This window comes from Apteryx rowi, unplaced genomic scaffold (assembly GCF_003343035.1).
Source record: "Apteryx rowi isolate R43461 unplaced genomic scaffold, aptRow1 scaffold_364, whole genome shotgun sequence".
Taxonomy (NCBI): Eukaryota; Metazoa; Chordata; class Aves; order Apterygiformes; family Apterygidae; genus Apteryx; species Apteryx rowi.
This window is the reverse complement of record NW_020450130.1, coordinates 319,439-340,104: the sequence shown is the minus strand read 5'-3', so window position 1 is coordinate 340,104 and position 20,666 is coordinate 319,439. Positions and strand designations below refer to the sequence as shown.

At 40.2% G+C, this 20,666-nt stretch overlaps 1 protein-coding gene across 13 annotated transcripts; it reads right to left on the bottom strand.

Annotated features, from left to right (window-relative positions):
* Positions 1-16: 16 nt before the first annotated feature.
* ZBTB5 (zinc finger and BTB domain containing 5) lies at positions 17-20,502 on the bottom strand. 13 transcript variants are annotated; one of them, XR_003254779.1, is made up of 5 exons: positions 20,301-20,502; positions 6,224-6,369; positions 2,343-2,523; positions 990-1,095; positions 17-440 (listed from the first exon to the last, which is right to left on the bottom strand). XR_003254779.1 is itself a non-coding variant. In XM_026073243.1 (4 exons), the coding sequence occupies exon 4, from the start codon at positions 11,895-11,897 to the stop codon at positions 9,876-9,878; it is 2,022 nt and encodes a 673-aa protein (XP_025929028.1). In that variant the 5' UTR covers positions 11,898-11,901; positions 13,060-13,174; positions 14,326-14,553; positions 20,301-20,465; the 3' UTR covers positions 9,353-9,875. The 13 variants fall into 13 exon arrangements, 7 of the variants coding, with proteins under 7 accessions (XP_025929028.1, XP_025929031.1, XP_025929026.1 ...); XR_003254780.1 differs by lacking the exons at positions 6,224-6,369; positions 20,301-20,502 and adding an exon at positions 5,447-6,193 and having other exon boundaries at positions 990-1,139; XR_003254778.1 differs by lacking the exons at positions 6,224-6,369; positions 20,301-20,502 and adding an exon at positions 5,447-6,193.
* Positions 20,503-20,666: the final 164 nt, after the last annotated feature.

The following is a 20,666-nucleotide window of genomic DNA, read 5'->3' as shown; positions in this document are numbered from 1 at the left end:
GATGTCGTACCTTTCTGCTGCTCCTATCATGTAGAATTAGCCTCCTTCCTGGAGGTGCACTCACACAGGGCTTGTGAGCTCAGCATGGGATTTTTATAATAGCTTATCACACAATACATGAGTTCCAGCTTGTGATTAAGCCTCTTTCATTAGTCCTTCAGACCAACACAGTTTTTCCACACACCGATACAGCCAGCATTCATGGAATATTTCTGCAAAGGTCACTACACAGCAAAGGAGAAAAAAGCAACTAATATTTTCAGAATAAAAGGAAATGGTAAGATATCTAAGTGTCTTGCATTTTGAAGTCAACAGTAAAGTATGTTAAATTAGCACAGCCAAGTTAGTTATAAAAGACCTTCAGGCTTTCTTCAAAGCCTTACCGAAGATTTTTCCTGTACCTACTCTTCCAGGAGTAATGCTGTCAGAGCTGGTCACATCTGTAAATTATGAATTTATATTCTCAATTTATGAACACACATGCAAAGACATAACACATAAAACACACATGAAAACATTTTAGTTTAAATTCTCTCTCTGATTATGACCGCCAGACAGCAAAGAAGCCTAGGCAATTTTAGCTTGTTAGAACCAGCACACTGGATGAGACCAATGGTCCCGCTAGCCCAGCCCTGTCTAATAGTGAAGAGGCTATTTAGGTATAGCAGGTCAGCCTTGCTCCTTTGTGTGGTCCCATCCCCTCAAATTCTCCAAGCACCTACACTCACCAGACTAGGCATGGTAGAGGGGACATCCTTGCCTGCTCCCTGTAGTATCTATTTCAAGACCTGCTGGCCAGGAGCTGGTCAAGCTCCTTTGACCCTGCTGATCCTCTTTGCCTACAGTCTGCCCTTACAGCCCGTTCCAAAGATTGCCTCCCTGCTAGGTGAAGCAGAACTTTATTTCCCCTGTTTTAAACCAGCCTCTGCCTAGTTTCATGTGCTCCCATTTCTGGTGCTAGGGCATTTGGTGAAGAGATCTGCACTCACCTTATCCCTTTCCTTGAGATCCATGATTGCTGAACACACCCCTTTCAGCCTCCTCTCCCAGGTGGAGAGTCACAGCCTCTTCAGTCTCTTCTCCTAAGGCTCCAACCTTTAGAGCAATGCATGAAACAAGCTACAGCCTTGTTTCCAAGGCTGTGGGATGTGTGAGGGTAAGGGGAACATCAGTGAATTATTTGCCAGCCTTCCTGACACCAGGGGAATCCATTCTACAGACATGTGACAAAGCACAGCTGGTATTTTCAGTAAGACTATGTGATAAAATTATTGTGCATGAAAGTGTAATACCACTGAAGAGCTCTGCCAACAGTGATTTTTCTCAGCAGCTACACTAAAGACCTGGCCATGGTCATTACATGGTGACCAGAGGACCATTACATGGGTCATCTCCACCCTGTGTTTCTTCCAAACCTGTGATTTGAGCAGCTCTGTTGGCCTCACTGGCGGAGATAACCACCATATGCTCAGCAGTATAACGCCTAACCTGCAAACATAACCCAGGAGACTGTGGCCTCAGACTAGCCACCTGCAACCTGAATTAAGCATGGTTAAAAATGGTGGCTTGCAACTCAAAGCAAGGGTGGAAAGCTGTCCTCATCCCAAGGTGAAGCACACACATTTCCGTTCAGTGTGTGGGAATGGACGGCAGTAAGCTCAAGCCTACCTCCTGACAACCAACAGCTGACCAGGGCCTTCATTCATCTCCTTCCCCCACCCTCTAATTCAGTACTCTCAGGGACAGCAGGTGGCTTGGCCTGTGCAAGGGTTGGTATGGCTCTGCACTCATCTCCCCACCGCTGGTACTACACTGCAGGCTGGCAAACATCCCAGGTTAAAGATGTGACAAGCCCTCTTCCTTAAATAGTCCCATCAAATGCAATTCTTTGGCAGCAAAACAAGATGAGGCTCCCCCCTCCCAGCTCAGCTGCTGGTTCCCATCCCTGTGCCATCTTCTTCATGTGATAAACTGGCTGAAATGACATTTGTTCCCTATGTCTCTCCTGGGGTGTTTTTCAGCCAGCTCCATCCTCTGAGCCAACATGTGCACATCTCAGAAATGAAGGGATGCCCATGTGAAGGGATGCAGTTCAAACAGCATTGCAGTTACTGTGACAGAGAAACAGTTGTCCTGATTGGACTAGTCTCAGGCTCATAAATATGGACACCTCTTTGCATAGAAACCACAGGGATGTAGTAGGGACAAGGTCTGAAAACTTAAGAGAACCCTCTCCTTCCCACCTGCGAGTCATCTCTTTCTTATAGTGATTTAGGAAGCTGTAAGATTCTGCAAATGGTTTAAGAGGTTAAGCCAGTAACAAACTCTGCTCCCCCACTTACCTTGTTGTCTCTGCCTTTCACAGCTGCACAACCTCCCTTCCTGCCATGTCGCTGTCCCATTTTGCTGTGCTCCCCGCGATGTACCTTCTCACCAAGAGAAGAAAACGTCCTTCTTCATACAGCCCAAAGGGTTTAATCATACTTCAGGTCTTGGTGAGAACAGGTCATGCCTGTCAAAATTCTGTTCAAAGAGACAGCAAAAGTAACACAAAAACCTTCACTGCTTAAAGGATATGTAATTGCTACTTTTCTAAAATCACAGTGCTTGGGGAAGGCAGGGAGASCGGACTTCAATATGCAGGAGGAAAGCTTTTCATTCACAGCTAAGGAACTTGTCTGTGCTGCCTCTACATATCTTTCACAGCAACCCCTCTCCACGAAGTAGCTGGTTGCTAGGGTTAGGTGCTGTTCTCAGCACTTGGGAATGAGAAAGAAAAAGAGTCAAATGCTTCTTCTAGCGAGACCACTGAAGCTCTGCAGGAGTCCCTTTGGGACTCTTGTAAAGAACTCTAAGCTCAGCTTCACAAGCCTTCTTCTGAAGTAAACAAGTTTAGGTAAAATACGTGAGAAACACATGAGGAGGTCATATTGACAGAATCCAGAGAAAATCCAGAGAAAAAGGAGGGCTGTCCAGCACCAGATGGACAAAGAAATTTGAAAGAAAGCCTGGACAGTAACAAACCATAACATGCCTATATTGTACAATAATGAATGGTAAATTGAACAACACAGGAAGGTTTCTGGCAAGGAAAAAAGGAAGTGGGCAAGTCTGTGTATGTCTAAAAGCGGCAATGTAGTGTTATCTCCTACTTTAATTTAACACAAAACCCAACAGGGTGCTGCATAATAATCCAAAACAAATCTTGAGAGCAAGATGAAAGGGGAGGGGAAGTAGCTGGCAGAATGCTAAGCTTTATGCAGAGAAGGAGCTTAAGAATAGGGGGAAAAGTCTGTGTTTGAGAATTTTTTGAAGTTCATTAATACATTCTACATTTCTCTTCCTATCCCATGGAAACTATTCTTCATGTTGAATTCTGTACTTGAATTTCTGTTGGTGTTAAATGAACCATACTCTGATAGCAATAAAAGCTATTGGAAGGTGTTCACTAATTAGTTATTGATGCTGGCTAGTTGAAGAAAGATGTTTGCTTCATGCCTCAGAGAATATATGACATGTTTGTCAATACATTTTGATTCACAAACCTTGTTTACTACTGCATACCTGCCTATTAAAAACAGCAAATATTTGGGAAGTTTCCGAGACCTCTGCTGACCAAGGACAGATTTTTGTAGCTGTGATGTAAATAAAAAAGTGTGCTCCTGAGCATCTTGGATGGAAATTTTCAGGTTGGTGCATGAGAAATGAGAAAGATTTACCTTGATGCTGACGACCTTTGCTKTATTAAATGGATAGAAGTCCATCAGGTTAGTTTGTTGGGCTGCACAACACATTTTTGAGACCTTGGTTTTGGCACAAGTGATTTTGATATTGGTGAAATCACTGTAATGGGTTTTGACAAGTAGGAGCTTGTAAAGACTGCCTGAGTGACTGAAGCACATTTAAGGAATTGTGTTTTGGAACTTCTTTAAGAATGACACATTCTGCAGCTCTTGATCATCTTGCTCTGCCACCAAGGAGATTGTCAGTATGCCCTTACTAACTAAAGTTTTGCTTTGTAAAAATACTTTTAATAATGTAAATGATTGATAGAATAATGTTAACTTTATCTCTCCATCTCTGCTTAAAGGAGCATGCAGCTTTTTATAAAAGTTTGAACATGACTGGTTAGAGCTGAATCTAGTGACATTAACACATAATTAAGCCTTACCTGTTCTCAGTCTGAGGGTCAACAGCTCCTAACAGGATTTCTTACTCGAAAAGTTTGGATACCCTCTGAGCCAAAAACTATTAGTCAAAATTTTTAGTCATCAGCATGTTAATAACTGTAACAGTGTAGTGCAATAACCTGAAACAGCTACCAGGGCAGAGTAGCCATGCTATACCTTCAGATCACTGTTGCAAGCATCTTTCCTTAATATATTCAGAGAGCAACAATGACCATGGATTATGGATATTAYAGATATTGCATCTCAGCAATTTCACAAATAAAATGCACTCTTTAAAAATGAAAGGCCAACTTTTAAGCTGCCTACCTGACAAACTTAAATTTTTACATGAAAGTTACTTTCCTATATTTTTCTCCCACATATGTATTTCATTCTTTCTCACTCCCTATAGCACAGTAAAGAAACTGTACCTTGGGACACAACTCTCCTGTTTCTTCCAGATGACACCAAAGACAGCTGTCCAATACCTTGGCTGATCAATGCATTTACACAGGGGTAACTAGTCTAGTTAACAGTTTGCTAAGATGCAAGATTAAAAAGTATTTTCAACACTCATTCTAGCTGTGTAAAGACAAAAAAAAAAAAAAAAAAAAAAAGACATTGATGTTGCACCTGAAAAGTCAGGTCTTCTTGCTTCCATTTTGCTCATAAGAAATAACTTTTTCTGGCAAATGCTCCTGCGGCTATGATGACAGTATCTCTTTGATGATGTTACTATTATTTTAATAACATCCATAATAATCTCTTACAAAGGTAGGTTCTACAAGAACAAAATTGTTACGGAGTAAAGTACAGCCTTTTATGATTAGCTTTTGATAAGAACCAGTGTTTCTTTAAGGGCTGGCATAAATAGTAGGTGATGACTTTCAAGAAAGATGCCTTTTAAATGGCCTGTGTTGGTAGTTATTTGGCAGACAGCACTGAAGCAAGCAAGGAGACTCCCACCAGCTGCACTATGGGAGAAACAGCATTTCACACTAGCACAGCTATTTCTTCATTTATTACGCACTCACAGCCAGAGGAACAGAACCTGGAATATCAAGTGGTAATACAGGACCACAGCAAGGAATACACATAAGAAATCAACAGCTGTGGACAGGCAGTTAGTGACTGTGAAGCCACCTGTCATGCCTGTTCTATTCAGCAGTTTGCAGGGGTCATGGTTTTAATCACATAACACAAAGTAGCAATGGTAATAAAACTGAGCAAGTAAGTGAGAGTATCAGTAGTAATAGTTCAGCATATAAGGTACTTACCAATACTTAAATAACCATTGCCAGGGATAAAACCTTCTCCCGGCAGACCAGGAGAAAGAGGAACCTAAAGAGAGGTATTATTGTTTTGATTTGTTACTATTTAACAAGGTTGAATTATAAGTAAGAGATGCTTGTGGACTGAGTTAGTTACATTAAGGTACTCTGCTGGAATTCGTCTAGATAAGCCCGAGCCAGTTAAACCCAAGCTGACACACAGTGGTCATCTGCAGAGACAATCAGCAGAGGTCAGAACACATATTCTAATTTCTGTGCAAGTTTTTCAGTATGCAACTTTGCCACGGTCTTTCCAAGACTATTTTCTCTGGCAGGAACAGTGAGATTTTAAAACTGATGAGTAATATAAGCAAACACAAGTCCTTAGCTAAGCATGCATCCTGTAAAATTACACTGATGTAATATTCATGCACAGCTTACAACAACTGACAAATTAGTTCAGGATCTTTCCCTTTCATAGTAAGCTCCAGTCCTACTACTTCCACAAACTTATTTTTCATACATGTTTGAGAAAAACTAAGGGATAGCAATATAGCATTTAAATTATAGAGTGACTGATCATATTAGTATAATTTATTAAGCAAGTCATCAAACCACCCGTCATTCTTCAATATTGATTAACTTCAGACACATTATGCAGCAAGTCTGTAACGTCATTGATTTGCATTCAGATATTGTCAAAAATAATCCTACCTTTTCCTGGCCACTTATTCTTGCACCCCTGCCAGCAAAAGCATCTGTGCAGTCATGCAGTTAACTCACCCAAGAAACTGAATCAGCTGAAAAACTGTATTATTTCCATAAATGGGTGGAGACAACTTCCAGAATCCTATGACTTTCTCAGAGACCACTTGGCCAGCCTTTGTTTGACAAGGGAGATCCAGGCAAAGCATCCCTTCTAATCAAGGCTGCAGGAGGAGAGACAATCCCCACAGGCAGGTCAGTGAGCAGTAGGACATGTAAAACGGTATGAATGAAATCTCATTCATTTCATCTCTATAGCCGAGAAGTAGCCAGAAGAGACCTCAGCACACAGTAGTGGCTCCACGAGAGAGTAAATGCGGGTGCAAACCACCCTGAACCTAACTACCATGGTGAAGTGCTGAACTGAAGCCAATTCACTCTGTTGGTTCAAATTAGCTCACAAAATGCTGATAGGATAACACAGTCCTTCAAGATTTTATGCCCATCCTCAGGGTGATTAGATACTACACATCTTCCTGAAATTAGCAAAACCTCAGGGTAAGGCAGGGCAAGGCCAGGTGACCTGCATGAGCAGTACTACACATTTTGCCTAACTTGGGAAAAATACAAACATACACCCACATTTCAACAGGATTATTTGGTACTGTCAAGTAATCCAGTAATATACAGAATACAATTAGTGAACTCACAGCCATTACTTGCTTAGTCAAACCACTGTATACTATCAGCAAATGAACCAGGATAACATGAGCAAGTAAATCAAATCAGACACATCAGCACAAAATGTAGCATTTATTTTCAGATGCGTTTCATAATACTAACATACTAATACCTTCACATGAGATCTCACTGTAGTGCTCAGAAACTTAAGTTTCAAACAAAAATTGTGGTGATAAGTTTTTTGACAATTACCAGGCTTGGAAATGAAAAACTTCCCATTTTACAGTACAAGATAGCTAGAGTGGAGATACCATTCAGAGATATTGCTTTATATTGGAAGACTAAGAGAGCAAAATACCAGACAACAACACCTGGATTTGCAGGATGCCCCTCCAGAAGAACTAGATATCAATGAATAAGGAAAATTACAATTGCTACTTCCAAAGATGTTCCAAGTTTAATTTTTCTTTTAAAAAAAGACAGCAGTCCTCCTTTACAAGTAGACATTTCTCAATGCCATTAAAATTTTATTATAAAAACAGATCCAAAAGTACAGTTAAATATATGTTTAATTCATCTGCTCATGTTAATTCTTAATTATTCTAGTCTCCTTACTCACATATCTGCTTTATTCCTATGCATGATGGGATTTCAGGGATTTCAGATGCGCTATAGAAAACGGATACAAAATGGAAACAAAACTATTTTTTTAAAGAAAACACTAGAAAGGCAAGAAAGATTTTTTTTTTAAAAAATCATACAATCTTACTAGTAAGGCAACACACTAACAAGAAAATATTCAAGTATGAAATACTGCATTTTATTGATGTTTCAGTGAGATCGTTTAGTATAGCTCAATGCTGTTAGTCCCCTGATAACAAAGTGATTTCAAACAAAACGTGGCATTTCCTAATCTTTTTATAAATGTGATACATTTCTTTAATGCTTTAAACATCAAGAACCAGAAATATGACCATTAGATAAATTCTATAATGACATTTTAACATTTTAAAAGAAATAATTAGGTCATTCACTATAGTTCCATTTACCTTGGATGCGCAAGCTGCAAATGACACATTGACAGACACTAGGTATTTTTTCAACATGGAGAGGTGTAATTAGAGATGAAGATGCATTTCTTTATTACTCATTTACTGTTTCACATAAAGCCAAATGTAGAAGGAGTTCCATGTTTCCTTTGGTCTGACAATGAATGTTTTTTGTGCTTCAATAGTTTTGATAGCTCATCCTGCTAAATTACCTACAGGACTGTGGATTAAGATTTTATTTTCAGTTTATGCAAATGTAAATCCAAGATGTTTAAGGCAGCTAACTATCAGATAGCACAAGTCCTCAAAACTGCTGAACAACATCACACAGGATATATTTGCTATACATACAAAGAGGAGAAAGTTTCCAAAGAAGCATTTGCTTTGTGATTTAAACACAAGAAGTGTGGATCATCTGTCTCTCCTGAGTAGAATAGACATGCTGAAATCCTGACCCATCTCTTATATAGTAGAGTAAGGTTTATCAGTAGAAGTGCTCCCAAATGTTATTTAGAAACCTAATATGCCAAAAGTTAGTTAAATTCATGTGCATCTTTAAAAAAAGAGAGAGAGAGAGACTGCAAACTATTAGTTACAGTGGTATCAAAGAGGAGGAAATTAAAAACAAGACTTATGTGATTCACTTGAAGAATAAAGATCACAAACTGCTTTACAAGGTGTACAGTGCTATTTTTTAAAATTAAATTTATGCTAGTTTTTTTTAATTTATGTGGAAAAAATACTATTATGACACTACTTTAAACTGAAGGCCTGGATTTGATAACTACATTATACAGCAACATAAATAAATATGGCAATGAGGATCACTCCTTACTGCTTTGATCTGAGACAAAAATCCATAGTTGGAAAGGACAGCAAGTATATGGAGAAGGAAATTAAAGCCTGAAGACAAGAATATCAGAAAAGGATAGTATGCTGATGCAATAGCATGGATCAAATTGACTATCAGCATCTGGAAAAAGCAAGAGACTATCTTACACAGCAGAAAAAGCCATCACAAATTATCTCTCTCTTTCAGACTAACAAAGCAGGCAAAGACAAGCTCTTTTCAGACTTTTGTGTACATGGAATTTTAACATATGAAATACAAGTTGGTTAAAATACTGCTAAGAATAGCACAAACAAGAAACAGTACTTCACTTATCACTTAATACAAGTTTCTACAGAAAAAAATTGATGAAACACCCAGATCTTGCTGTATTCAAAGTATATATACATCTGGCAGACCAAAAGTTACTGTCTCGGATTTAATTTAAGCACCTTCATTACAGTGTCCTTTACTACAAAACAGCCAAACACACATTCAGAACTCTAAAACTATTTTTATAATTAACATGTTTTAAAGCATTTTATGGCAGACAGGTGCATCCAAAGTTGTTTCTCTTTTAAAGATATGCAATTTGCATTTTTTCATACACAAAGAACTCTTTGCATTATTTTTCATATACAATTCATCAATTTATTTTACAAGTCATTTATTTAAATGCTTTCACTTGTACAAAATACCTTAAAAAAAAAAGAGAGAAAATTTGCACTTAAATTTCTCATTCTTGAAATGTACTACTCAAACATAATCAGGAGACAACTATGTTCTCACTCAACCCCCACCCCTCTGCCCTGCAAAGGAACTACATAATTTTAGGGATTACATCCCTATGAGCCCAAGGCCTGCACGTACATAATAATAATAAATGCTTAACACAGGAACAGTGCCACCTTCTGAGGATCTCAAAGCACTTCACCAACAGTTGTTTAAGCCTCACAACACCCCTACCCCTATGAGGTAGGTACGGTATTATCCCCAATTTACAGAACCTTTTGCGTGTGTGGCACAATCACACTTGAACGTTCACTGATCTACAAGGGCAGCTTCTTAACCTGCAGCCTTGAGCATAAAATAGTGTTTAATGTTCCTGAAATACTTCAGAGACTTAAAAGTTTGTATTGGCATTCTCACTCAGGCTAGGGGGTGGAAAAGATTAAAGCAAAGTGCTAGGTAGATTGCTGCTCTGCCACCTCAGGCAGGTTGTTTTGGAATGTTTATATAGATGGCTGGACTGGCTGAACCGTTTGCCACACTTTAAACAGGCATAAGGCTTTTCTCCTGTGTGTACACGGATGTGTTTCTTACAGTCTGTTAATGTCAAAAAAGTCTTGCAGCAGATCTTACATGCATATTTGCGAGCACCTTCTACAACCAAGACATTGTGCTCAGATAAGGCCTTCTTACATTTTGAGAGGACATCTGCAGATGCCCTTGTCAGCTGTGGTGGACCAGGTTGTGAAGGATGCCCGTTTTCAAAAGAAGTGGTCCCATTCATTATCAGCTGGGAACTGGAYGAGTTATCTTGCAGCTGGGAGCTCCTGACAGAGGTCACAACAGGCATTTTGGGGGCTATGCGACGGTAGCCAGGAAAGCTACTAGCTCCACCTCTTACAGAGCCCATCATTGCCCTTGACAGAGAATGCAGGCCCAAGCCTGACCTTGGAAAATCCATACCAAATTGTTCTGCAGCCCGGTATCCAGAAGTCTGTACACAGGGAAGACCCATTACATCCTGCATTGGTCTAACAAAGTGAGAGTCCGCAGGCTCACTGAATGGATTCTCTACATGAGAGACTGTCGCAGATGAATGACCACTTGCAGGCCCAGATTCTGGACTCATTAGGTAAGAGGCATCACTGTCCATTCTGCAATCACTTGTTGTATTTGGAATGTTGTCATCATTATTTTGACTAGCACCAAAGCTGCCACCTCTGCTTTTATTCAGAAAATTGGAGATACTGAAAGCGGACTTGTGTTCCAGATTATTTGACACTTCCATAATATGGATGTCTCCCACCCTATCAGTGCTGGACTGAGGATCAGAAAAGCTACGATCACTGCTTTCAGGACTCAGTTCTATCTTCTCCGCACTAACTACTCCTTCCACTTCAACAGACTCACTGCCTTCTGCTTGGGAAGTGACATCACTCACTTCATCTTGAGGTTCTGGGGAACTCAAGGGCTCAGATTTAACCACCACCCTCATATGTTCTTTTTCATTCAGACTGACCTCTGGATTCTCACATGGGAAGTTGTTCTTCTCAGCAGTAGCATCCTGGTCAAAGCTGGTTTCCACTTGTGTTGCCTGGGATGCCATGGACATCTGTGAAATGTTTCCTCCACTGTTGTCAGACTGGCTGGGTACTTGAGCATCTTCCTGAGCACTGAAAGACTGATCAAACATAATAGTATTATCCTCCTGATTATCAGTAATAGCATCAGCTTTAGAATTGTCCACAATCTTCAGCGAATCTGGCGAAAAGAAGTCTTCCCGTGAATGAACTACTGACTGCCCACTCTCTGGAGTAACATCTGAAACAGACTCATCTATGGTAGGTCTGATGCGCTGTCTGGCCCGATCTTCAGAAGACTGTTTACGCTTGTGGAGACGCCGGATAGGAAAAGTATTGCGCTGCTCTATGTTACTTCTCATCGATGAGCTCATAGTATTTGGCTGTTCCTCTGTGCTCTGAGTGGAATTTAATGCAGAGCTCACTATGCTCAATCCAAGCTGCTGAAGCATGAAAGATCTTTGCATGCGTGCATTTTGCTCTTGAACTCTATCACTAGGTGGGGACATTGGCAGTGTCCTGGTAGTAAGGTAGTGTTTACACGCTTTAACAACTGAGTTCAAATGTAAGTGAGAAGCAGCCAGCAAGACATCCATAACATTGCTTTCTCCAAGCATTAATGTGGAAGTGTACATCATGTCAATCAGAGCAGCAAAAGCTTCTGCTGTCACCACTTCACTGTCCAGCTGAATCATGTTCATAGTTTGATCTCCCTCTGCAACAGTAAAGAGAGCTCGGAAATGCGTGCTGCATGCTGCCAGAACTGAACGATGGGCTTTGAAATGCCTGTTTCCCACCACAATGACACAATCACAAAGTTGGCCATGAAGCCTCTGGTAGTTTAGCTGCTGAAAGATTTGCTCAAAGTGTCCTGGAAAATCCATGATCCTACAAAATAGAACAGAAGAAATTATAATACTAAAAATGGCTGGAGTTCCAATTAGACCACAGTGAGGCCAAGTTTAAAAATGAGAGACAACAGCTAAAAGACAAATAAACAATACCTGATCTTAATTTACCACTACCATAATAGCATTAAATCAAGGCTGGCAAGGAGCACAATGCTGCAAAGAGCACAAGGAAAAAAAAAAATACAGATTCTGTCATAGGGTTAACCTGGTATAGCAGCTAATGCAGCAAATGCATCACAGAGTTCTACTATGAACTGAATAATGCAAGCTATGTGGCTCATGTTAATCCTTGTTCAAACTAAAACATACTCTATAGTTAAACTTCTAATCTTGATTTAAAATTTTCTATTTGTGAAGAATCCACTGCAACCTTTGATAAATTGTTCAAATGATTAAATAATCTCACTGAAAAGTCTCAACTTTAATTCTAGTCTCATGTAACCCAACTTCACCTTCAGCAACTTACTTTTTGCCTATTTTTCTCTACTACAACGCAGAACCTTCTCTCAAATATCTGCCTCTTAAAAAAAATTAAGAAAACAGTTAATGGAAAAGAAGCAAGGATCTTTTGCATCGGAATGAGTAGTCGATAGCTCTGAAGAATTTTCACCTTTAGCCATCAGAAATGCAATACAATTTTCATCTCCACTATAATTTATGAGCCAGAATGTGCTGAACATCCTTTGTTTCTCCCACAAAATAAATAAAATGGTGGTGAGATATAAAAGTCAGAAAAGATGGCAAATTAACATAATATTGCAAAGACCAAAATTGTTAGCTCACGTGGGAATCCAGCTAAACACTCCTTGACAGCCTCATCAGATTGGAACTAAAGGAAGTACAGCAAGCCGCTATCTTCAAACCAAGATGCAGCTAGCATTCATCTACCTCCTCCTCCTCTAAGATATATGATGCACACTTTGAAGGTCTTAGCTAGAGAAAGATTTCACCGTATACTCCACTGGACTAAGAACCTTGCCCCTATCCAAAGTATACAGGCTAGCAAAGAACCGGAGTTGTGAGTAAACACAGAAAGGCTGAAACTTCTGCTGGCAAAAATCAGAGGCAGTTGAGAGGCATCTGTCTCCAACTGTAATTGGTCCCGCTGTATTTTAAAAAGGATAAGAAACTGTACCTTATGCCTTCCAGCACTGGTCCAGTGCTAGATCCAGAGGATCCAGGTCTACCAAGGCATTAAAAATCCCCTAATTTGGCAGCACTAAGGCTATGGCATCAGCCTGAAGTAAGCACTGTAATGAGATTTAATTAAGTATTCTGTCACAGTTCCCCTTATTTCTACAGATGAAGATGTAATAAAACACAAGAGTTTGAAATGTGACTTCTTTAAGAAAAGGGAATATAGAAATACCATGAGGTGTTTATTTGATAGTAAAAATAAGACATGTTCAGACAACAACAAACTACATTAAACAAGACATACTTCAGAACTACAGCTTTTATTTATGCACTTTTTCTCTGACAGAATTATAACACATGTGAAAGTGAGGAAATCCTTCCTGGTGTATAAAAGAAGAGGGGAGGAACAAAAAAGGAGATCCTGAAACTCACTGATCTCAGACAGCTGGACAAAAGGAGCACTAGGCAACTGTGAAAAGAACCACCAGTCCCAATAGGAAGTATTCTAAACATGGTAGAGGATGGGGCTGTTCAGAGAGCATGCCATGTAGCTGTCTGTCTTTGCAGGAACTCTGCTTCTGCATATATCTTGTTAAACTAATGCTCTCCTTTGTTCCTCTGACCACTATGCATGTATTTCCTACTCTGTGAGGAAAACTCACCTCCAGCCAGACTTCTAGAAATCTGAGAAGGGACTACCAAGCAAATCTTCTTTTGCTTGCCTCCAAGATGGCCACATATTCTGCCTGAGCTAATGCTCTGTCCTTGGCTTTGCAAGACTAAAACACAGGTTGTAGGGAGAATACAGGGAGGGGAGGAAGAAATAGGGCGGACTAACAGTTGCCATAGCAACAAAGCTAGCAATGCTAGCAATTTGTTTATAAGTTTAAAGACAGTATGAAAACATACGTGTACATGAGGTATTAATTTGACTTCACTTTCGTAAGTACACATTCATAAAAGCTAAGGTCTAGTTCAATTAACTGTATAAAACTTTTTAAAACACAAAAGGTACAGATAAATAAACTATTACATGGATGTTCAGGGATAAAGCATCCTAATTTAATTTAATTCTCTGAAACATTACAATTAAGATCTTTTACATGAGCATTTGAAAACTGTAAAGCTAGATTTCAGTTATATACACTATACACTATTCACACACAGCATTCAGTGAGATAGACATTATTTCAAGTTATTAAAACACACAACACATCTAAGTCAGTACAGAATATTTCTGAATAGCTTATTTCTGGATACTCACATTCAGTCTGTTTTTCCCTTCCTGCTTTAGTGATGTCTCACCTTTCAGCAACAGTTGGCCATAAAGACTCTCCTGAAATACTTGTGGACTGTACATTCCAAACATTCTCCTCCCAAATGACTCAGGCTCCAGAATATGACTGAAAAACATGCATCCCCTCACTGGATGCTAGATGAATCCTTCTGCCGAGTCAGATCCAGTCAGTGAGCCACAAGTTAGACATCTGTGCTATAAACAGCAGATATGCAGTTCAGTGGCCTTTTGGRGAGCACCAGGAAAGGGAACGGCTTACTATTAAAACTGAATAAATGACTACAAGTGAAAAGCAAGTATACATGTTGTTTGGCTACAAGTATTTTATTATAAATATAAATGGTCAGAGCCAGGAAAATTTTAAAGGCAAGAAATGAAAGCGCACCTATGAAATCTGGAATGGAAAACAACTGTTCTATCTCTCTATGCTTTAGGGCCTATGAAATGAAACTAGTGGGTCAGAACCAAAGGAAACGTTTCTGTAGTTCAACTATACGTTAGAGAGAACTCCTTACCACAGGCAAGTTTATACTAATTCAAAAGCTATTACAAAAATTTGTCGAAGATAAATCCATTGAGGGCAATTACATATTCGAGTTCCACCTCTGCCTCGGGAAGTCACTAAACCAGAAGCCAGTGGAGGCTTAGTTCTACATATATTTACTCCTGTGACTTTCAGTTTTACAGCTTGCTTTGATATTATTGAAGGAGATTTTGGAAATAATTATTAGTATTTTTAATTTAAGATTGATTTATTAAAAATGATTCAGCAAGCATTTCCACCCAAACATCTTGATTATACTCTTAAAAGATACTTAACCTCTGAATAAAAGGTGTGATAGTAAATGTTTGAATTGTTAACTTGTCTCTTCACCCGTGTCATGTGGTAAAATATCCCTACTATATGTAGATGAAGATAAGTCTTGAATGTTTAAACTAAGCCTTCAGTATTAAGAAAGCTGCAGGTTTAAATATATGTAATTGTGAAGAAAAAGTACAAATGTTCTGAATTCCTCAGATGGAAAGAAAGAAAGAAAAAAAAGGCTTACAATTTCACTGCCTGTTTATTCATCTCCCTTCAGTTATTAACCTCCAAGTCAGTTCCAACCAAATTTAATACGGGAACAAAAGATATTGAATTCCTAAGTTTTTTATTGAAGTTGGTATCTGGTTATGGAAGAAGCTAAATGTATAAGATCTATTTCTCACAGAGTCATAACTCAATTCCTTGTTCTCTTAAATAAAAAAAAAAAAAAAAATGCAGCCAGGTGGTCAGTTTGTGCACATTGCTAAAAACAAGCCACTCATGTTGCCATCTGCCCAACCAGACAGGTAGGGAACATAAGCGACAGCTGGTAACACTAATCACAGTGGGGGAGAAGGGACATTATGGATTCGTCCATAGGAATTCAGATTTTATTGGCACTGGTATTCATGAAATAGTATTTCTAATACTTTTAATACAAAGAAAACACGAAAGTTATTACTGCTTCTTGAATGATCTGTACTGATAATACCGTGCAGACATACAGTCCACCCTTTTCATCAAATCTTTCAGCTCTAAAATTTAAGCTGCAGCAAGATGGGACAAAAGCAGATATTTAACAAGGACATTTGCACTGAAACCACCGTAGAATCAAAACCTTTTCTTTAACTCAGTAAAAAAAAAAAAAAAAAAGCTTAGTATAACTCACTGTAAAATCTTGTGAAAAATAACAACTCTGAATAAAGATCTATTTATTGTTGTTACCGTATCCAGTATTAAAGGACACAGTTTAGTTTAAAGACTGTAATTGTGACTCAAAGTGAAGATATTAGTTCAAACAGAAAGCAAACACAAGTTCACCCTGAAAAAGCTTTAAAGAAGCTTGCAAAGTAGTTTATTTCATGTTACCAAAAAAAAAAAAAAAAAGGGGCATCCATTGCCTCAAGTATACCATTCGGTGGAATGACAGAAAAAGGAATTCTATGCAAGTGAAGGATAATTTTTTATTTGCATCTCAAACCCCGTTCCCAACCATCTATACTTAAGTATATTCGATATTCAAGATGCCAAGCCTGTAGGAATCCTTGGCAAATAGCTAATGCTTGAAAGTGTGCCAGCATTATGTTAAATAACTGTTTGCCTATTACTTAAATTACATTTCAGAAAACACTACAATACACTTGTACTGTGCTTAACTGTTGTGCCAGAAATAACAGTTGATAAAAAGCTCCCTTGAAGCCTAAAATACACATTTAAATGTAGAGAGTAGTCAGTGATAAAAGCATTACTAAAAAAAAAACCCAAAAAACACCTTTCCAATGTCAGTTAGATTTTTAACAAGCCAGAAGGAGGGTGAGAAAGAGGATGTGGAAAGAAATGGAAGTCTCAACTTCCTCTGACATTTTCAGCAAGTTGTATCCCTTCAAAACCTGCAGTTATATGTATTTTCTGCTCTAAGGTTTTTTTCAGACTGAACCTAAAGTGAAACTCTAGTTAATGGTAGTTAAAATCATTTCTGGATTTTCCCCATACAACTAAAAGCCTAAAGCATGAGAGTAGACTCTAGCGTTACATTGCTTGTACATGTTGGCTACAGTTCCATGAGTGCCAGTCAAGAAAGGCATTTTATTCTGTGCCTGACAAGATACAGGAAAGTATCAGTAACTAGTGACTTCACTGACTGACAGCTGAGTTTACAGTATTACATTTGAGGTGTTTGCTTAGCCAGGCTTTATGTATAGTTCAGCTACTCACAACTGGTGTCAGGAAAGATGACTTACAATTTGTCTAAGAATCAGAGGGGATGAACCACTCTGCAAACGCTGCTGATGGTTGCACCAACCCTCCAGAGAAGAGTAAGAGATTATCATATGGCCTAGTATTTTCTCGTCATCTGAAGGTACCGCAAATACATACTGCAACCTTCAGCAAGACCACCTCATTAGTAAACAGTAACAGCACAGTCTGTCAGCTGCAAAGAGCATCTTTAAAAGGAGCAATATGAAGTTTCCTAAAAGAAATGAGATTTTCTTAGATGCTCTTGGTTATCTGAAGCAACTGACCCTACCTATGATGGCAAGATGCATGCCCATTCACCTGTGTTCCTTGTATTTTGGCTCATCTAATCTCAGCCCTAGGATACATCTATCAGACTCTAAATCCTGCAATAGAGTAACATACTTGGAAGCAAAGACACACACTAAGAGATTGAAACATCATACTCCTGCATTTTGATATGCCATCCCAGCTTAAGACACCCGGAAGGTTGTTTCTCTCTATTACTGTGTAAGACACAGTAATACAACAGAAGTCTATCTGGGTGCTATCACTGTCTGATGTATTTACAAAGGGAAAAGCAGGGAATACTGCTACACAGAAGCAGCAACAAAGCCAGTTAATGGCATGGAAGCATAAACACCTATCAATGAGAATCAATCTGAACTTATGGTTACCACGTCAACAGCTCAGAAAGCCTAACTTTTGGTTCATGGTATTGTGGCAGTCCCTGTTACTGGCCATCTCTCCCTCAAAAGAATGTCCAACATTGAAAAGAAAATTCATTTGCCAGCTTTTCCCATCTAAGAATCATCCCCAGTTCATCAATCAAACCACAAATACCACAGAGAGCCAAAAGTATCTGTGCCTTTGCATGTGCATGCAAGTGTCCAAAAGGAAAGAGTAGCCATACACAACTCTGCTTGATGCCTGCTTGCTCAATATGCATTAAATTCTAAATCTAGGTCTTCAAAATCACTGTACTGGAAATTCAAAGTTTTTAACAATTCCTGTCCAATCACCCTCCTTGGTGATTCTGAGGGTGTCTTTCCTAAGCTTTTAAATAACCACTTGGATAAAACTAGGGTTACTTTAACTCTGTATTTAAGAAATCTACTTTTGCCAGAAAATGGTTTAGATCAGAGTAACAAACATTAGTAAAGTAACCTCCACAAAGGCTGCATTAGTTTTATACATATATTTAACTTCAGCAAATAACTATGCACATAAATGATTCAACAGATCTATGTTGTATTCCAAATGAGAACTCTCAAGATTATTTGCTTCTGATCTCCCCAAGCTCATTCTAAAAACTTAACAGTGTGATTTTATACTGCTGGTAAGAGAATGTTATATATATGCTATATAATCTCCACACACATACAAAATTCTGTATATTTTAGCATGTACTAGTGAAAAGTTAAAAAAAGTTATCACTGTTTAAAAGTCACACAAGAACGTAACTAAGTTATGTAAATGTATGACAAATTAATTACATTCTTTCTGAATAATCTTCAAAGGATGGGAAGAAATCAAGTAGTTTTCGTCAGTGCAAAGATGGTAAATTTATTGCCTGTTCTCACACAGAGATCAGTCTACCTCTGCTTTTGCTTTACAATGTATCAGTTTACAGCACAGTGCAACAGCAGCAGCACGGGTACCAGCGTGACCCTAGCAGAAATTCGTTCATGTAAACATGAGAAAAAGTGGCATCTAGCCATACCAACCCAACAGAGATAATACATACAGTAATAAGAAACAACCAGTTTGCACAAAACATTTGTACACCAGCAGTACATGTAATATTTATGCACTTGTGTGCTATCCTCCACAACATGAACCTGTTATGAGTAACCTGAAAATTATATCAAGCACCAGAAAGTAAAACCTGCTTCCTAAGCTGTCAAATAAATATATTTTTCTTTTAAAATTCCAAAACATTAAAGTACATACAGAGAAGAAAGACTAAATGCTTCTGCATTCTTTCCCGAGCGTTCTGAGAGGCACTGTACTGAAGGATCAAGTCATCAGTTGAACATCCAAGTTTTGAGTCTCTCTCTTAAGACTCAAGACTGCTTCTACATTTCATCCTTGCATCATTAGTAGCTAAAAATACATCCATATTTAAGATTATATCTTATACAACTATCACCATGCACAAAACAAAACAAAAATTCAGAAATTCCTTTTCAAACACAGTATCTCACGCTTAGGAATGTGGTTTTGTATATGATGACTTGCTCAGAAACAAATACATTTCAAGAATCCAGAAACAGAGGTGAAATGTCAGTTTCCTTTCAGCAGATTCTGTTAACTACAAAATGGTGTGCCTGAATACTCCACTCCTTGACTTTGCATTTGCAAGATATGACTGGTATCTTGAAAGTGACATGTTTGTATAAGCCCACATAAACCTTGATTTCAACAAAAGGAAACCTATAAACATAAGCACAGTACCAGAACTGTAAATAAAGCCTTCATTGACCCACAGGAATTACATGTCGCCTTTCAGTTACTTTTCAGCACAAACAAGTCACGTTCTCGTGTGCCTAACAAAGCGTTTATAGGCGGTTCTCGCCAGTTCAGCGGCCCCGGCTGAGCAGGGGACCTCTGCACGGCCAGTGTCTCACTCACGCCACGCTGCAGGCACCGCGACACCTCGCCGTGCGGCATCCCCTTATTATTATTTTTTTTTTCCGGTGCATTTATTGCCATCTTGGCAGACTCACAAAGCCGCGCGGGAGCTGTGAAGCTGCGGCAGCCTTTGGACGTGAGCACGGACATGGAGAAGCGCGATGGGTTCCCCCCCACGCCCTCCCGCCCCCTCCCTGCGCAAACCGGGCCCTGAAGACAAACCTCCGAGCTGCCAGCATTCTCCCGCGCCCCCGAGTCGCTGGACCCCTGGGACGGGGCAGACGGTCCCCGCCGCACCGGAGCGAGAGGGGACAAAGCCGGGGCGGCTGTGCCCCCCGCCCCCGGGAGGGGCCGGGCGCCCGGCGCAGCCCCCTGCCCTCCCCTCCGCCGGCGCTCAGGACCAGGCATGCGCAGTGGCCCCCACCCCCCGCGCTGACACAACGCACCACGTCACCCGCCGCCGCCACTGCCGCCCCGCCGCGCCGCACCGCGCGCGCCCGTTGCCGCCGGCCGGGCCCACCGCCTCCCTCCACCCCCCTGCGCTCACCTGCGCTCCCCTCCCTACCCGCCGCTCTTCGTCGCCGGGCGGGAAGGGCCGGAGCCGGGGGGTCAGCGGAGAGCAGGAAGAGACAAGAGCGCCCGTTGTTCGTGGCCCTACTCGCCCCGTCTCCTCCCCCCGCCAGCCCCTCCTCGCCAGCGGCCGCGCCGGCAGTCGGAAGTGGCGTCATGAGGCCACGGCCCACTCAGCAGGGAAGAGGCGGGGCAAGGAGATGAAAGGGCTCGCATCGATGGGGAGATGAGCCCGCCAGCCAATCGCAGGGCTGCCAGCCTCTCCCTCACCAATCAGCGGCCTAGTTACTGGCAAGCGATCGGGTCCCCCGAGACTTGCAAATAAGCTGGGCAGTGATTGGGC